An 18,097-nucleotide genomic window follows, 5' to 3' on the forward strand; every position below is an offset into this window, starting at 1 on the left:
TCCAAGTTTTGAAAAAATGGGACATTGACAAAAATGTCTCCTGGAATTAGTCAAGTGTTTCTGTGGGCAGTCATTCCTGGTTGAAGATGAACTTCTTTTTCTCTGTATTCCCCTGGCCTCCTGGTGTGTGTGTGGGTGGGGTGTTGTTGCTTCCCCATGTGTGCAGGTGGGTTCACCTGTGCACATCCATAGAGGATGGAGGAGGACATTAGGTGTGTTCCCTGCTCTTTATTCTTAGCCTTATTCCTTTGAGATAGGGTCTGTCACTGAACCTAGAGCTTGCTGCTGTTGTCAGGCTGTTCTCTATGCCAGTGAGCCCTCCAAAGTTACTTGTTCTCGTGCATATATATATATACACACACACACACACACACACACACACACACACACCCCCAATTGAACCTTTCCCCAGTGTAAATGGGGGCAGATGATGGGGCACAGTTTGTCCTCAGTAACTGTTACTTTCTGCTGAGATTTTCTTTTCTTCTGCTTCTCCTCCTCCAGTTCTTTTTTCTTTTTCCTTTTTTGGTTTTTTGAGACAGGGTTTCTCTGTGTAACAGTCCTGGCTGTCCTGGAACTCGCTCTGTAGACCAGGCTAGCCTTGAACTCACAGAGATCTGCCTGCTTCTGCCTCCTGAGTGCTGGGATTTAAAGGTGTGCACTACCACTGCCCGGCTTTAATATTTTTCCTGTTTTTGTTTGGTGCTTGTTTGGTTGGTTGTTTTTTCAAGACAGGGTTTCTCTGTTGCTTTTTGGAGCCTGTCTGTCCTGGAACTTGCTCTGTAGGCCAGGATGGCCTTGAACCCCCCCCCCCCCCCCCAATGCTGGGATTAAAGGTGTGCACCACCACCCCTGTTTCTCTTCTTAGCTCTTCTAGAATGAATAAAATCTACTTTCTGTTTCCTTCTTCCTTTACTGCTTTACCCAATGGAACAATGAAAAACTGTTTTCATCAAGTATGCTGTCATTTTCTTGTCCCCAAAAGGGAGCTACTACCTCATCTTTCATCTCTTGGTGTTTTAATTTTTCCTCTTATATTGGCCTCATTCACTTAGTGCGGTCACTCAGAAACTCCTGTCTGCTCGATTCCTGGCTATTCTAGATGCCACCTCTGGTCTCACAACTGGGATGCACGAAGGACACTAGCATTTTTAATATTGAAATCAAATTCAATACTATTGTACTTTATTTTGTATCTTCCTAGAACAAGTTCTCTGTCCATTTCATAGCTCGTCAGTTACGATTTCTAGGGTCCTACGCACTTTGAATGGCTTACCAAGTGGTTTCAAACACAGCTCTCAGCTGCTTCCTTCTGTTTGGAAACCTTTTCTTGCTCTTAGAAATGCCTACAATGCTTAACTTTTGGTTGTTTGTTTAATTAACAAAAATACTTGCTAAGTTAAAAGTGACTTAGATTCTTTTAGACAAATATTTTGTGAAAATTTTTTTTAGTGTTAGCTTATTTTAGTAGTTATTAAACACTAATTAAATTTATTTAGAGGAGAAATTTTGTCTGACCAATTTGACTGCTAAATTATAAGATATTTAAATAAACTTTCTTTGGTTGCAGGTATTTATAACAGCAATGATGTAGCTGTATCCTTTCCAAACGTGGTGTCTGGCTCGGGATCTAGCACTCCTGTCTCTAGCTCTCACATACCTCAGCAGTCATCTGGGCATTTGCAACAGGTGGGAGCCCTCTCCCCCTCAGCTGCGTCATCTGTAACCCCTGCAGCCACTACAACTCAGGTATGTCATAGTTCAGAGCCAGCCTTATTAGCAAGCATTGTGATTGTCGCCAATAAAAATCAGAAAATGTAGAAAAATGTATGAGTCAATTTGGCGTTTTTGTGGGCTTTTTGCCACTTCTCTTCTTTTAAAAAAAGAACGTTTAAAACTGAACAAATAGTATTTGAAAATCTTTTGTATAAATTATTTTAATTAACCTAGGAGATAATATTGAAGAGTAAATGACTCCAGCCTGAAGAGATAGCTCACTGGTTAAGAGTGTGTGCTGCTTTTGAAAGAAAGCAGAGTTCAGTTTCTAGCACCTGGTGTAACTGCAACTCAGGGATCCAATTCCTCTAACACCTGGTACCTACACTTGTGCGGATTTCCACCCACATACACATAATTTAAAACAAATAAAATAAACCTTTCAAAATTCCCAAATATAAATCGACCCCCCCAATACATTACTTAAAAGAATAAATAAATAAAAATGAAAGAGCTCTTAGTAGACTGCAAGGTTCTCCTTTGTCTCTCCTTTCTTTCACACTCACATCTGACGCCTACTCTGTAGGGTTATGATTCTTTCAATCTTTAAGTCCAGGGCTCCCATAAACCAGGCAAGTGCTCTACCACTGAAATTTATCTTACCCAGCCTTCTGCCTGCCTCTTTCTTTTCTCCCCTCCCCTCCCACCCTGTCCCGTCCCCTCCCACCCCCTTCAGTCCCCTCCCTTCTCTTCCCTTCCCGCCTGTCTGTGGCCCCCCACCCCCACCCCCTTTCCTTTTTTCGAGATCGTATTTGTCTGTGTAGCCCTGGCTGTCCTGGAACTTACTCTGTACACCAGGCTGGCCTGGAACAGAGATCCACCTGCCTTTCACTCTGAGTGCAGGTATTAAAGGCATGTATCACTGCCTGTCCCCAGCCCTCAATTTTATATATAATTTTAAGGTATGGTCTCAACTAAGTTGCCCAGGTTGGCTTTAAATTCATTCTTGGACTAAGTGGGCCTTGAACTGGTGGTCTTCTTGCTTTGGAGTGCTGAGTAACTGATACTGGTCAGCTTCACTAGGTCTGGCAATAGGAATGTTACGAAAAACAAGTGATAGAAAAGAGAAACCGTAGTCTTGTATCTTATTAATAAGAAAAATAATTAAGATGTTTTGGAAAGCCGTTTAAACTGTTACTTCTAAAGGTAATCATTTGAGAGTCCTAAACTATGAATATTTGAATTATTTGTGTTTGTTATATGTGGGCACAAAGCAGTGTGTATGTTTAGGTCTGAGACAGCTGACTCTGGAGATGAAACCTAGGTAGCTAGGCTTGTATCACAGGAAGGAAAGTGCCTTTACCCCCTGAGCCGTCTTGTGCATGCTTGTCCTGCCTTTCCCCACTATTTTAAAGCTACATCCCTGAGCTTTAAAAACTGAGTCTTTTGTGTCTGTCTGCAGAGTTTCAAGGCTTTAGAGCTTTGTGCCACCACACCCAGCTTCATTCTGTAGTCATTTCACTTTTTTTCAAGACTCTAGGAACAGATTTTTTAACATTGGAGAAAGTTGCTATAGTGTAATTTTTAAAGCACTAGTTTGTCTAGTTAGCGTTTAATTGCTGTGTGGAGAAAGCCTTTGCCTAACCTGTGTGAGGCCATAGGTTTGATTCTCTAACCAAGCTTTTAAAAAAAGGAAAAAAGAAAATACAAATTTGAGCTTTTCTATATATGCATAATTTCTATTATGAGACTTTAAAATATGCATTTCTTTGGTGTTTTCTGGACGTCCGTTTTTTTAAATTTTATATTTATTTTTGGTTTTTTTTAAGGTAGGGTTTTTCTGTGTTGCTCCGGCTATCCTAAAACTCACTCTGTAGACCAGGCTGGCCCTAAACTCACAGAGATTTACCTGCCTCGGCCTCAAGTGCTGAGATTAAAGGTGTGTGCCACCACTGCCTGGCCATATGCTGTATTATTAGAGTACAACATTGTATTATTGTCATGTGTGTTTTTATGAATGGTGTTGGGTAGTCATCATTTTATTTAAGTCAAATAATAGACTGAACAAAGGGTCTGATTATCTGTGCCATTTTTGAACATGAAAATGCACTATTTGGTGAATAAGGGTAGCTTGATTACTTTAGAAAGGTTTCCTTTAGCTTTTTTGTTTTTCAAGACGGGATTTCTCTGTAGCTTTGGAGCCTGTTCTGGAACTAGTTCTTGTAGACCCTGCTGGCCTCGAACTCCAGAGATCCACCTGGGATCTGCCTCCCGAGTGCTGGGATTAAAAAGGTGTGCGCCACCACCGCCTGACCTTTCTTTAGCTTATTTCTCTGGAAAAGTAAGGGATGGAAATAACAGGACTTAGGGAGGGTGAAAGAACAAATGAAAGAATGGGTCTAATAAATTGTTTTATCTCTTTTAATTAAATGTAACTATGTGCTGTTTGATGGCTCTTTACCCTTGGACCAAGTCTCACTTTTGAATATTTCCAGTTTGCATTTTTTTTCTGTCTTTATAGAAGTCTGTTTAATTATTCTGGTTAATTCTAGGCTGAATTTAGCAAAATATCATTTCTTCTCATTCGTTAAGTCAGTGGTCTTGGGGCTGGCATTAGGGAGAGGTACATGGGGGTAAGTGATCTGGAAGTGAAGGGAAACAGTTTCACTTGTCATGTGATTCAAGTGAAGAGCAAAAAAGCCATAGGATTTACAGCCTTTACGCTGTCTCCTTCCGTGGTCCTGTAGGATGGGTCTCTCATATGTTATAGATAGATAGATAGATAGATAGATAGATAGATAGATAGATCCAGTTATATTCACATGCTGCATGCTGAGACAGCTGCATGTGTGTTTCTGTCTAGCAGTAAATGCATTCTGCCTTGAAGCTGAATCATATTTAGTCTGGCTTATCTGGTGCTGCTGTAGTAACCATTAGCTTACTTGATATGCTGTACTTGTTTTTTAGAGTAACTTTTCCTTTACATGTAGTTGGCATAAAAGTTCAGTACATAGTAGACTGTCTATAGTATATCAGTAGTCGTAACTGTAGATCCTTACCATTATTGGAAGGTAAAATGTTTTGTATTTTTTCTAATTGGATCATCAGTTAAGGGTTTAAATCATTTTAGGAGTACCGCTGACTTTTCATGTTGCTTTTCATATTCCATCCACTACTTTCTCCCTAAAAGATAAGTGATAACATTGATTAGATATTAACCACTTTAGCAATCTATTTAGAATTGGTTATTCTGTCCAGTTCTCCTGTCCTATTGAGAGTGTTCAGTAATGGTTTAACTGCACTTTAATCCTCCTCCTACTTTTTGGAGACTCAATTGTGGAACATTTCAGCATTAGCCTAAACAGTGGTTTTGAATACATTAAGCTCCTAACAATTAGGAAGCAGTTTGGGGCATTGAGTAATAGGGAATGATACAATTGAACCTGACAGCTTCAACAGTCTGCCTACTCATGGGACCAGAAAGTTGTTCACACTTGGTTTCATCTCTCATCACACGCTGGGTATTAATGCTTCACTGGTGGTAGCTGACTCAGAATTGGAGTTGGTTCTCAGGAAAGTATGAAGTTTGAATCATGGCAGAGAATAAATGAAACTGATCCAGTCCTTGTCTAATGTTCATTATTTCTTTAAGGAAACCTTTCTGTTCAAACATGTGCTCATAATTTTAAGTGTGTGTGTAAATAAAACTTTAAAATATCTTAACACTTACATTGTATTTGAAGTCTTGTATGCTTTTGTTGTGGTGTGTGTATGGGGGGGGGGTTCTTTTTTTGGGAGTCCTCAAGGGCTGCCCCTGCAGGGCTGGTTTATTTAAGAAATATTCATTGCTGCCAATGACAGAAGTCTGCATGAAGTCGTCAGATGTGACATGGTTTTGCTTTCTAACTCCTGTGTCTCTTTCTGAAAGACCGTTTTTGGCCACCTGAGATGCTCTGTTGGTACCTTCCTGCGGGCTAGCTCTTGTGTTCTCCTGAGTATGTTTGGGTGCATTCGGATGGCTGGTGTCACTGCTCTTTTCACAAGAACCATTGGTTTCTCCATCTGTAACCATGGGAGTCTCTCCTGTCTGTGTCTCTGTGGAACCTTCATCAGCAGCCACAGGTGTACCTTCCCTTAGCAGCTCAGTTTTCATGCAGCAGCCCTGGTTGGCCAGAACTGCCTGCTTTAAGAAACTTTTAGACTTGGAAAAAAACAAAACCAAAAATTTCTACATTTTTGACAATCCTGCCATATAGTCAGGGCTAGCTGGCTTTGAACCCCTGTTGCCTAAAGTGGTCTGGAGCACATGGTATTTTAGCATTCCTCCTCTGCTTTTCCAGTGTTGAGATCACAGGTGTGACCACTGTGCTCAGGGGTATTGCTGTATTGGTGTCAAATCTGCAGGTGAAATAATTCTTACAGTGAGGCTTTATGCCATCTAATGGTTCTTTGGACACTTTTTACTCCTGGATATTTGCCACAACTAGTATCAGTATATAATTGATAATTTATCTTATCCAAGTTTATGGAAATACAGAAACCATATTAGTTTACAAACAGTATGCTCTTAAAAGTTTTTTTATTGCGTATTTATTTTGTGTATTGTGTGGGTGTGCACATGGACAGTGTGCATGTGTATAGGTCATAATAGAACTTGCAGAAGGCTGTTTTCTGCTTCAGGTTTCAGGAATTAAAGTTAGATTTTCACACTTGGCAGTAGGCACCTTCATGTGCTGAAACAGTTTTGACTGTCATAGAAATAAAATAACAAGCTGAACTATGGGATGCTTACTTATCCTGTTCCAGATGTTTTTATGAGCCCATTATGCATATTAACTATATTCTTACAGTATTCTGGTAAGAAAAGCATTATACCATCATTCCTGTAATAGGAATTTGAGGGTAGATAAAGTTAATGGCTTGCCTACAGCTTAGCTAGTAGCAGATACAGCGGTGATTAAAAAAATGTTTTACTTTAAAAGTATATATGAAAAAAAAAGTATATATGAAGTAGGGACCTGGAGATGGAGCTTAGTAATAAAATACTTGCCTAGCATATGTGAGTCCCGTGTTTCATTCCCAGCCCACAAAATAAACCAAAAAACGTTAAGTATATATGAATTGGTAATTTTTAAAAGTAGTCTTTAAAAAAAAAATTCGTACAATTGGTGTGTCCACACCACATGTGTACCTAGTGCCTGCCAGAAGAGGGAGCTGTATTCCTTGGGCCTGGTATTTCTAATAGTTGTGAGTTAGCTGCCACGTGGGTGTCGGGAATTGAACCTGGATCTTCACAAAGAGTAACTCATTTTCTTAACTATTGAGCTGTCTCTCTCAGCATCTTAACAAATAATCTTAATAAAAATTTTGGAAGAACACATTTTTTGTTTGTATTGCTTTTTGAGGCAGGATTTCTCTGTGCAGCTCTGGCTGTCCTGGAACTCACTCTATAGAACAGGCTGAGCCTGAACTCAGAAATCCACCTGCCTCTGTCTCCTGTGGACTGGGATGAAAGGTGCGTGCTCCCATAGCCTGGTAAGACGTTTTTGATTGTAGACAAAACTTTTTTTTTTTTGTAAATTCAATTGCTTTCTTATGTGTAATTTTTTTCTATTTAAAAATTTTAAAGAACTTTTGTTACAATGAAGTCAAACTGTAATTTTATCTACAGTTTTTCTTAAGTGTTATTTCTTTTTGATCTTTTCTTGTATTAGCCATCAAGACAGTTATAGTTAAAAGCTAAGTTTTTTTCTTTCTTTAATTCTTTTTTTCTTTCAAACTTTTTTTTTTGTGGAGGGGGGTGTTGCTTGCTTGTTTTTTTTTTTCTTTTTTTTTTTCCTTTTTTTTCTTTTTTTTCTTTCGAGACAGGGTTTCTGTTGTGGCTTTGGAGCCTGTCCTGGAACTAGCTCTTGTAGACCAGGCTGGCCTCGAACTCACAGAGATCTGCCTGTCTCTACCTCCCGAGTGCTGGGATTAAAGGCATGTGCCACCAATGCCCGACTTTGGTTAGTTTTTCGAGAGAAGGTTTTTCTGTGCAACTCTGGCTGTTCTGTAGACCAGCCTGTCCTCAAACTCAGAGACCCGTCTGCCTCTGCCTTCCAAGAGTATTGGGATTAAAGATGGCACTAGTACCTGGCTGAAAGAATATAAAATTATGTTCCAGTGCTAGAATGTTGAAAAAATAGCTACTACTACATTTTGAAGGGTGTATAAATCATTTGACTGCAGTGTTGACTAACAGGTTAATTGTGTGCTTTAAAACAGTTTTTGTCCTAAATGCACTGCTATTATATTTTCTAAGGTTGAAAATTTTACAAGTAACTATTGTATTTCGCCCCTAATTTTTATTTTTATGAAGAAAAGTCTCATGTGTTTGCTTTTCTGTCAAAGGTGACCACGCTGGTCATCCCATATCCGCCCCCCAGTCCTGGGGTTGTAGACTCTGCCATGTCCTGTCTGATGTCATTCTCCATGTTTGTTTATCATATAATGTATTAGACCTAGCTCTTTCCAGTTTGTCTGTGCGTGTATGTCTGTGTGTGTGCTCATGCACATATGTGCCTGCACCTCAGCATGTGTATGAAGGTTAAAGGACAGCTTTTGGGAGTGTGGGTCCTGAGGATTGAACTCATCTGATCCTGCAGACTTGACAGCAAGTTCAAGTCGTCTGGTCAGCTTAAGACCAAACCTTTCCCCTTCTTTATAGGTAAAAGTCCTTAGAGCAAGCCCAGCATGTCGGCATTCTGTAGTCACCAGTTTGCAAGAGCTCATCACAGACACATCTGTGATCATAAGCAAGTCCTCAAAATAGAAAAGATGTATTAATATGTAGATTAGAGCAGACGTAGAGTTTCGATCTTAAAATTTTTAATAGGATAGACTAAACCCTGAGTTTACTTATTTGTCTTGAGGTTGAACATTGCCTTGAGATCTATGTTTGTGCCTTTTATAACTGTCTGATACATTAAGTTGTTAATGCCTTTTAAGAAACGTTAGATACTTGTTTAAAAATGATTTAGATTTACTTCAATAATTGTTCAATTTATTTTTAGTTTGTTGGTCTTTGGGTCCAATTATAAAATAATTGTATTTTATGAAAGTGAGCTTTTCTATAGATTGTTAGAATTCCTTCTAGATTCATAGAAAAGCTATAACAGCAGTGCAAAATGTTCCTACATAAATTGTGACTGTCCTGTTTACTCAGCTTCCCTCGTGTGCTCAAACTCGAGAGAGGGCTTTCGGAAGTCACTTCCCTTACCTGGACAGAATAGAATGAAGTGCTGAAATGCTATAACAAATAGGGACTTGCTTCCAAAAAATCCTCTTCTTTATACCATACCCTCTCTTGGAGACTGTGATACATTGATAATTTGCTTTCAGCATTTTGCTTTCTTAAAACCCATGTTGGAAATAAGCTTTAGAGAAGCGTATGTGTTAATAGTTCCTTTATTCCTTGTTAAAGTTTTTTTTTTTTTTTTATAAAAGCTTTCAGTGCCCTTTGCTGTTACTTCTGTAGGTTAACAGGGATTTTTTTTCTAGTCCTCTTGAATCTTGATACTTCTTTTTGTTGGTGACAGCAAAGCTAATTTTGGAGGGGGAACAACAGGGTCTTTGTTGTCCAGGCTGGCCTTGGGTTCAGTGATAGTCCTGACTCATGTTCTTTCCCTCACATCGATGTGTCTCTTAGCTGAACTCAATGTGCAGTAGTTCAGAAGCATCACTGTACAGAATAAAAGCACCTTCCTGTCCAACAAAATTACTAATTACAATTTCTCTTTGAAAATTTATTTTTCTTTTTGAAACACAATCTTTCCTTGTAGCCTCAAGCTTGTGATCCTCCTGCCTGAACTTCGTAAATGTTGGAAGTATAAGAATATGACATCATACTTGGGTTGACCATTTCTTGTTTAGATAAATGTAATAATAATTTTTTTAGAAAAAGAAAATACTATAAATTTTTTGTTTTTAGCCATTCAGATAGTTTTGGAAATTGGTCACGTAGAACAGTACTCCCCCCCCCCTCAGTTTACCTTTTAAATAGAATTTTCTGGAGCTGGCAAGCTGCCTCAGCTGTCAGAAGCACTAGTTTCTCTTCCAAAAGACCCAGGCTCAATTCCCAGAAACCACATGGCATCTCAAGACTGTCTGTCTTTGCTAGGTGACAGTGGCACACACCTTTAATCCCAGCACTCTGGAGGCAAAGGCAGGTGGATCTCTGTGAGTTTGAGAACAGCCTGGTCTACAAGAACTAGTTCCAGGACAGGACTAGTTTCTCCAAAGCTACAGAGAAACTCCGTCTCAAAAAAACGGGAAAGGGGGGAGGGGCTGTGGGTATAGCACACATGTGGCCCACAGACTTACATGCAGACAAAATCTCCATACCCATAACAATAATGAAACTGTAAATTTAAAAGTCAACTTAGCATAGGCTGAAGAGAGTTGTGCTTATTCATTTGATGATGGTTATCAGATGGGCCCCACTACTGCGCTGGACTGTGTTCTGTTGTGATGTTTACTGTGCCTGAGGGAGATAAAAAAATGCTACCCTTTTAAATTTGAAGCTACCAAGAGTAATTATGAAGCCTGTGGCAGCAGGGTCCCTTCTTTTCACGAAGAGACTAGTAAGAGAGTTCGGTCTCTTGATTTATTAAGGAACTCAAAACTGAGAAGGTATTCCTGCTAGTAAGTTATAGAACAGAAATGGCAGCAAAGGGAAGGAGACCCACATGTTGAGTGTCTTCTGCTGTGCAGCTGGGTGCTAAAGCTCTATCTACCCATACCCAGCTGTCCTCCCTACCCCTACCCAGCAGTCCTCTCTACTTTTACTCAGTAGTCCTCCCTACCCTTACTCAGTAGTCCCTGCTACACACAGATCTCTCTCCTCTCTTGCTGTCAACAAATCTCGAACTTTCTTCCTCATTATTTTCTATATGTTTAGCTGATCTTTTAAAAATTTGTGTCTCAAGTAAGAATAAAAGGTTCCATGAAAAGAACTTTTAGGTGTCGGTATCTGAGAGTTGTTACTGGTGCCCAGGATGCTGATTTGTTAGCATTGTTTTTGTTCTTAGTTATTTTACGAATAGCTAAGACACCTAAATAGTTGCTTTTGGAGAAGCAAAAAGTCACTTTTAAAAAATGATTGTTTATCTATTCCTACCATGCATATGCCATAGCACACATGTGGATGTCAGGATACCTGAGTAGTCACTTCCCTCTGCCGTGTGAGTCATGGGAATGGCACTCGGGCATCAGGCTTGGTGACCTGTCCCCTCACCCACTAAGCTATTTCATAGTCCAAAAGAGTCATATTATTTTAGTTTATGAATTGTGTTTTAAGTATCCATACTACTAAATACATAGTAAGTATCCATTGTTGATCTTTAGGTTGAAGTTGTTTTTTCACTGTGGATTGATAATTTGGGGGGTATGTGTGTACATGTGTGCATGCATGTAGATGGGTGTGTGAAGAGGGCAACCTGTAGGACACAGTTCTTTCCCAATCATGGAAATCACTACTATGGGTTATAAGACTACAGTCTTCACCAGGTAGTGGTGGCACATGCTTTTAATCCCAGCACTCGGGAAGCAAAGGCACGCGGATCTCTGAGTTCGAGGCCAGCCTGGTCGACAAGAACTCATTCAGGACAGGCTCCAAAGCTACAGAGAAACCTTGTCTTGAAAACAACAACGGCAACAACAACAAAAAAGGATACAGTCTTTATAAGTTGGCCAAATGACACAATATACTGCTGCTTGAGCTGGGAGTTTCCCAGAAACATTCTCTAGGTATGTGCATGTCACAGTCTCTTCTGAGCTGTTAACCATGTCACAAGGCCCCATGTCTCTTTCTGCTGTCACTTTTTTTTTTTGCTAGAAATGCTCTAGCTTTTTAAAAATGATTTTCAAGAGATTTGTTCTTAAATAGCTATGCTTTGATTTTAGTAATGAAACAGAGGAGTAAGTTTACTTTAAATTTTGTGATTCTGTTAAATCTGACAATTATTTAAGGTAATAAAAGCTTTCTGTTAGCATCAGTATTTTTTTTTTTTTTTTTTTTTTCATTTCTCTTTTTTTTTTTTTTTTAAATTTATTTATTTATTAAGGATTTCTGCCTCGTCCCCACAACCGCTTCCCATTTCCCTCCCCCTCCCCCGATCAATTCCCCCTCCCTCATCTGCTCGAAGAGCAATCAGGGTTCCCTGACCTGTGGGAAGCCCAAGGACTGCCCACCTCTATCCAGGTCTCGTAAGGTGAGCATCCAAACTGCCTAGGCTCCCACAAAGCCAGTACGTGCAGTAGGATCAAAAACCCACTGCAATTGTTCTTGAATTCTCAGTATTCCTCATTGTCCGCTATGTTCAGCTAGTCCGGATTTATCCCATGTTTATTCAGACCTAGGCCAGCTGGCCTTGGTGAGATCCCAATAGAACATCCCCATTGTCTTAGTGTGTGGGTGCACCCCTCGTGGTCCTGAGTTCCTTGCTCGTGCTCCGTCTCCTTCTGCTCCTGATTTGGACCTTGAGATTTCTGTCCGGTGCTCCCGTGTGGGTCTCTGTCTCTGTCTCCTTTCATCGCCTGATGAAGGTTAATATTCCTGAGGATGCCTATGTGTTTGTCTTTGGATTCACCTTCTTATTTAGCTTCTCTAGGAACATGAATTATAAGCTCAATGTCCTTTATTTATGGCTAGAAACCAAATATGAGTGAGTACATCCCATGGTCCTCTTTTTGGGTCTGGCTTACCTCACTCAGGATAGTGTTTTCTATTTCCATCCATTTGTATGCAAAATTCAAGAAGTCCTTGTTTTTTACTGCTGAGTAATACTCTAATATATATATATTCCATACTTTCTTCATCCATTCTTCCGTTGAAGGGCATCTAGGTTGTTTCCAGGTTCTGGCTATTACAAACAATGCTGCCATGAACATAGTTGAGCATATACTTTTGTTGTATGATAGGGCCTCTCTTGGGTATATTCCCAAGAGTGGTATTGCTGGATCCAGGGGTAGGTTGATCCCGAATTTCCTGAGAAACCGAAACACTGCTTTCCAGAGTGGTTGCACAAGTTTGCATTCCCACCAGCAATGGGTGAGTGTACCCCTTTCTCCACAACCTCTCCAGCAAAGGCTATCATTGGTGTTTTTTATTTTCGCCATTCTGACAGGTGTAAGGTGGTATCTTAAAGTTGTCTTGATTTGCATTTCCCTGATCGCTAAGGAAGTTGAGCATGACCTTAAGTGTCTTTTGGCCATTTGAAGTTCTTCTGTTGAGAATTCTCTGTTCAGATCAGTGCCCCACTTTATAATTGGGTTGATTAGCCTTTTACGGTCTAGTTTCTTGAGTTCTTTATATATTTTGGAGATCAAACCTTTGTCAGTAGCAGGGTTGGTGAAGATCTTCTCCCAGTCAGTGGGTTGTCTTTTTGTCTTAGTGACCGTGTCCTTTGCTTTACAGAAGCTTCTCAGCCTCAGGGAGTCCCATTTATTCAATGATGCCCTTAGTGTCTGTGCTGCTGGGGTTATACATAGGAAGTGGTCTCCTGTGCCCATGTGCTGTAGAGTACTTCCCACTTTCTCTTCTATCAGGTTCAGTGTGTTCGGACTGATATTGAGGTCTTTAATCCATTTGGATTTGAGTTTTGTGCATGGTGATAGATATGGATCTATTTTCATTCTTCTACAGATTGACATCCAGTTTTGCCAGCACCATTTGTTGAAGATGCTCTCTTTTTTCCATTGTATACTTTTAGCTCCTTTATCGAAGATCAGGTGTTCATAGGTTTGTGGGTTAATGTCAGGGTCTTCTATTCGATTCCATTGGTCGACTTCTCTGTTTTTATGCCAATACCAAGCTGTTTTCAATACTGTAGCTCTGTAATAGAGTTTGAAGTCAGGGATGGTAATGCCTCCAGACAATCCTTTATTGTATAAGATTGTTTTGGCTATCCTGGGTTTTTTGTTTTTCCATATAAAGTTGATTATTGTCTTCTCCAGATCTGTGAAGAATTTTGATGGGATTTTGATGGGGATTGCATTGAATCTATAGATTGCTTTTGGTAGAATTGCCATTTTTACTATGTTGATCCTCCCAATCCAAGAGCAAGGGAGGTCTTTCCATTTTCTGGTGTCTTCTTCAATTTCTTTCTTCAAAGACTTGTAGTTCTTGTCAAGTAGATCTTTCACTTCCTTGGTCAGGGTTACCCCAAGGTATTTTATGCTATTTGTGGCTATCGTGAAAGGTGATGCTTCTCTGATTTCCCTCTCTGCTTCCTTATCCTTAGTGTATAGGAAGGCAACTGATTTTTTGGAGTTGATCTTGTATCCTGCCACATTACTAAAGCTGTTTATCAGCTGTAGGAGTTCTTTGGTAGAATTTTTGGGGTCGCTTATGTACACTATCATATCATCTGCAAATAACGAAAGCTTAACTTCTTCCTTTCCAATACGAATCCCCTTGATCTCCTTATGTTGTCTTATTGCTATTGCTAGAATTTCAAGCACTATATTGAAGAGGTATGGAGAGAGTGGACATCCTTGTCGTGTTCCTGATTTAAGTGGGATGGCTTTGAGTTTTTCTCCGTTTAATTTAATGTTAGCTGTTGGCTTGCTGTAAATAGCTTTTATTATATTTAGGTAGGACCCTTGTATCCCTATTCTCTCCAAGACCTTTATCATAAAGGGGTGTTGAATTTTGTCGAATGCTTTTTCAGCATCTAGTGAAATGATCATATGGTTTTTTTCTTTCAGTTTATTTATATGGTGGATTACATTGATAGATTTGCGTATGTTGAACCAGCCCTGCATCTCTGGGATGAAGCCTACTTGATCATAATGGATAATTTTTCTTATGTGTTCTTGGATTCGGTTTGCCAGTATTTTATTGAAAATTTTTGCGTCGATGTTCATGAGTGAGATCGGTCTGTAATTCTCTTTCTTGGTTGGGTCTTTTTGTGGTTTTGGTATCAGGGTAACTGTAGTTTCATAAAAGGAATTTGGCAATGACTCTTCTGATTCTATATTGTGAAATACATTAAGGAGTATAGGTATTAGTTCTTCTTGGAAGTTCTGGTAGAATTCTGCATTGAAACCATCTGGTCCTGGGCTTTTTTTCGAAGGGAGATTTTTGATAACCTTTTCTAATTCTTCGCGAGAAACCGGTCTATTTAGATCATTCACCTGGTCTTGGTTTAGCTTTGGTATGTGGTACTTATTTAAAAAAATGTCCATTTCTTTTGTATTTTCCAGTTTTGTGGCATACAGGCTTTTGTAGTAAGATCTAATGATTCTCTGAATTTCCTCTGTGTCTGTGGTTATGTCCCCCTTTTCATTTCTGATCTTATTTATTTGCGTGTTCTCTCTCTGTCGTTTAATTAGTTTGGATAGGGGTTTGTCGATCTTGTTGATTTTCTCCAAGAACCAGCTTTTTGTTTCATTGATTCTTTGGACTGTTTTCTGTGTTTCTATTTTGTTGATTTCAGCCCTCAGTTTTATTATTTCCAGTCTTCTACTTCTCCTGGGCGCGTCTGCTTCTTTTTTTTCTAGAGCTTTCAGGTGTGTTGTTAAGTCCCCAATGTATGCATTCTCCGTTTTCTTTAAGTGGGCACTTAGTGCTATGAACTTTCCTCTTAGCACTGCTTTCATTGTGTCCCATAGGTTTGAGTATGTTGTCCCTTTATTTTCATTAAATTCAAGGAAGACTTTAATTTCTTTCTTGATTTCTTCCTTGACCCAGGTGTGGTTCAGTAGTTGACTGTTCAGTTTCCATGAGTTTGTCGGTTTTTTGGGGGCAGCGTGGTTGTTGCCTTCTAATTTTAATCCGTGATGATCTGATAAGACACAGGTGGACACTGATATTTTTTTGTATCTGTGGAGGTTTCCTTTGTTTCCGAGTATGTGGTCAATTTTTGAGAAGGTTCCATGAGCTGCAGAGAAGAAGGTATATTCTTTCCTATTTGGGTGGAATGTTCTATAGATGTCTGTTAAGTCCATTTGCTTCATTACCTCCAATAATTCTCTTAATTCTCTATTAGGTTTCTGTCTGATTGACCTGTCCCTTGGAGAGAGAGGTGTGTTGAAGTCTCCTACTACTAGTGTGTGTGGTTTGATGTCTGCCTTGAGTTCTAGTAATATTTCTTTTACATAAGTAGGTGCTTTTATATTGGGGGCGTATATATTCAGGATTGAGACCTCCTCCTGATGAATTGTTCCTGTTATGAGTATAAAGTGACCGTCTCGGTCTCTTCTGATTGATTTTAGTTTGAAGTCAGTTTTGTTAGAAATTAGTATGGCCACACCTGCTTTTTTCTTAGGACCATTTGCTTGAAACACCTTTTCCCAACCCTTTACTCTGAGTAGGTGCCTGTCTTTGTGGTTGAGATGTGTTTCTTGCAAACAGCAGAATGTTGGATCCTGTTTTCGTATCCAATCTTTTAGCCTGTGCCTTTTTATAGGTGAATTGAGCCCATTAATATTAAGTGATATTAATGACCAGTGGTTGTTTACTCCGGTTATTCTTATTGCTTTTGGTAGTAGAGATTGTCTCCCTTCTTTGAGATGTGCTCGTGAAGGGTCATTAGATGCCTGGGTTATTGTAGGCAGTGTTGGCAGTGTTGGATTCCTTGGGTTGCGATTTTCCTTCTATTACTTTCTGTAGGGCTGGATTTGTGGCTACGTATTGTTTAAATTTTTTCTTATCATGGAATGTTTTGTTTTCTCCATTGATAATGAATGATAGCTTGGCTGGGTATAGCAGTTTGGGTTTGCATCCATGGTCTCTTAGCTTCTGCAGAACCTCTATCCAGGACCTTCTGGCTTTCATAGTTTCCATCGAGAAGTCAGGTGTAAGTCTGATCGGTTTACCTTTATAAGTTACTTGCCCTTTTTCTTTTGCAGCTCTTAATATTTTTTCTTTAACCTGTATATTTTGTGTTTTGATTATTATATGGCGAGGAGATGTTTTTCTTTGATCCAGTCTGTTTGGTGTTCTGTATGCTTCTTGAATATTTAAGTGAATATCTTTCTTTAAGTTGGGAAAGTTTTCTTCCATAATTTTGTTGAAAATATTTTCTGGGCCTTTGAGCTGTGACTCTTCTCCTTCTTCTATTCCTATTATTCTTAGGTTTGGTTTTTTTATTGTGTCCCATAGTTCCTGAATGTTTTGTGTTGAGAATTTGTTGGCTTTGCTGTTTTCTTTGATCTGTTCGTTTATTTTCTCTATGGTGTCCTCAGCATCTGAGAGTCTTTCTTCTAGCTCTTGTATTCTATTGATTATGCTTGTTTCTGTAGACTCTGCTCGTTGGCCTAGATTTTCCATATCCAGCTGGTCCTCAGTTTGTATTTTCTTCTTTGCCTTCATTTCAGTTTTCAATTCTTGAACTGTTTCCATTACCTGTTTGATGGTTTTTTCTTGGTTTCCCAGGGTATCATGTACGTATTTACTCATTTCTTCAAACTTTTTGTTATACTTCTCATCCATTTCTGTAAGGGCATTTTTTACATGTTGTTTAAGGGACTCTATTATCTTCATAAAGTCGATTTTTTCCATTTCTTCTGTGTTAGGTTGTTCAAATACTTCTGTTGTAAGATCATTGGGTTCTGATGTTTTCATGTTGTTTTTCGGATTATTGGGAGAATTCTTGCCTTGGCGCCTGCCCATCTCCTCCTATTGATCCTATCCAATGGGTCCTTTAAAAACCGGATCAGGTTTCCCTGCTGGCCAAGGGCTCCGCTTACAAAATGCCCTCACTCTCTTTCGTGGTTCCTGCTGCAGGCCAAGAACCCTCTCACCCCTCTGAAGGATCTTCAGGACAGGACCAGGCTCCCCTTGTGCCAGTGACCTGGCCAACCAAAGGCCTACCTCTTTGATTCGATTGTAGTAGGGCGATCTGCTCTCCTTATTGCACGCCTGTTCCCGCCGCTTGGGTCTGCCTCTGCGCCGGTCCCCGAAAGCCTCTTCCTGTATGCGGTGTTGCTCCGCCGCGTCTGGCCGCCGCCGCTCCGCCGCGTCTGGCCGCCGCCGCTCCGCCGCGTCTGGCCGCCGCCGCTCCGCCGCGTCTGGCCGCCGCCGCTCCGCCGCGTCTGGCCGCCGCCGCTCCGCCTCTGTGCGTCTGGCCGCCGCCGCTCCGCCTCTGTGCGTCTGGCCGCCGCCGCTCCGCCTCTGTGCGTCTGGCCGCCGCCGCTCCGCCTCTGTGCGTCTGGCCGCCGCCGCTCCGCCTCTGTGCGTCTGGCCGCCGCCGCTCCGCCTCTGTGCGTCTGGCCGCCGCCGCTCCGCCTCTGTGCGTCTGGCCGCCGCCGCTCCGCCTCTGTGCGTCTGGCCGCCGCCGCTCCGCCTCTGTGCGTCTGGCCGCCGCCGCTCCGCCTCTGTGCGTCTGGCCGCCGCTGC

The 18,097-nt window shown here is 40.6% G+C and overlaps 1 protein-coding gene across 11 annotated transcripts in view; it reads left to right on the forward strand.

The window, feature by feature from the left end:
- Nucleotides 1-18,097, forward strand: part of Mllt10 (MLLT10 histone lysine methyltransferase DOT1L cofactor) — a 154,827-nt gene that overhangs the window by 120,703 nt on the left and 16,027 nt on the right. For all 11 annotated transcript variants that reach the window (XM_041630615.1, XM_041630614.1, XM_041630613.1 and 8 more), the window contains one exon: nucleotides 1,571-1,749. In XM_041630615.1, the coding sequence (XP_041486549.1) occupies nucleotides 1,571-1,749 (179 nt within the window). The remainder of the gene's footprint in view (nucleotides 1-1,570; nucleotides 1,750-18,097) is intronic.

This window comes from Microtus oregoni, unplaced genomic scaffold (assembly GCF_018167655.1).
Source record: "Microtus oregoni isolate MIOR12 unplaced genomic scaffold, Mior012 000035F_ref0000213, whole genome shotgun sequence".
Classification (NCBI taxonomy): domain Eukaryota; kingdom Metazoa; phylum Chordata; class Mammalia; order Rodentia; family Cricetidae; genus Microtus; species Microtus oregoni.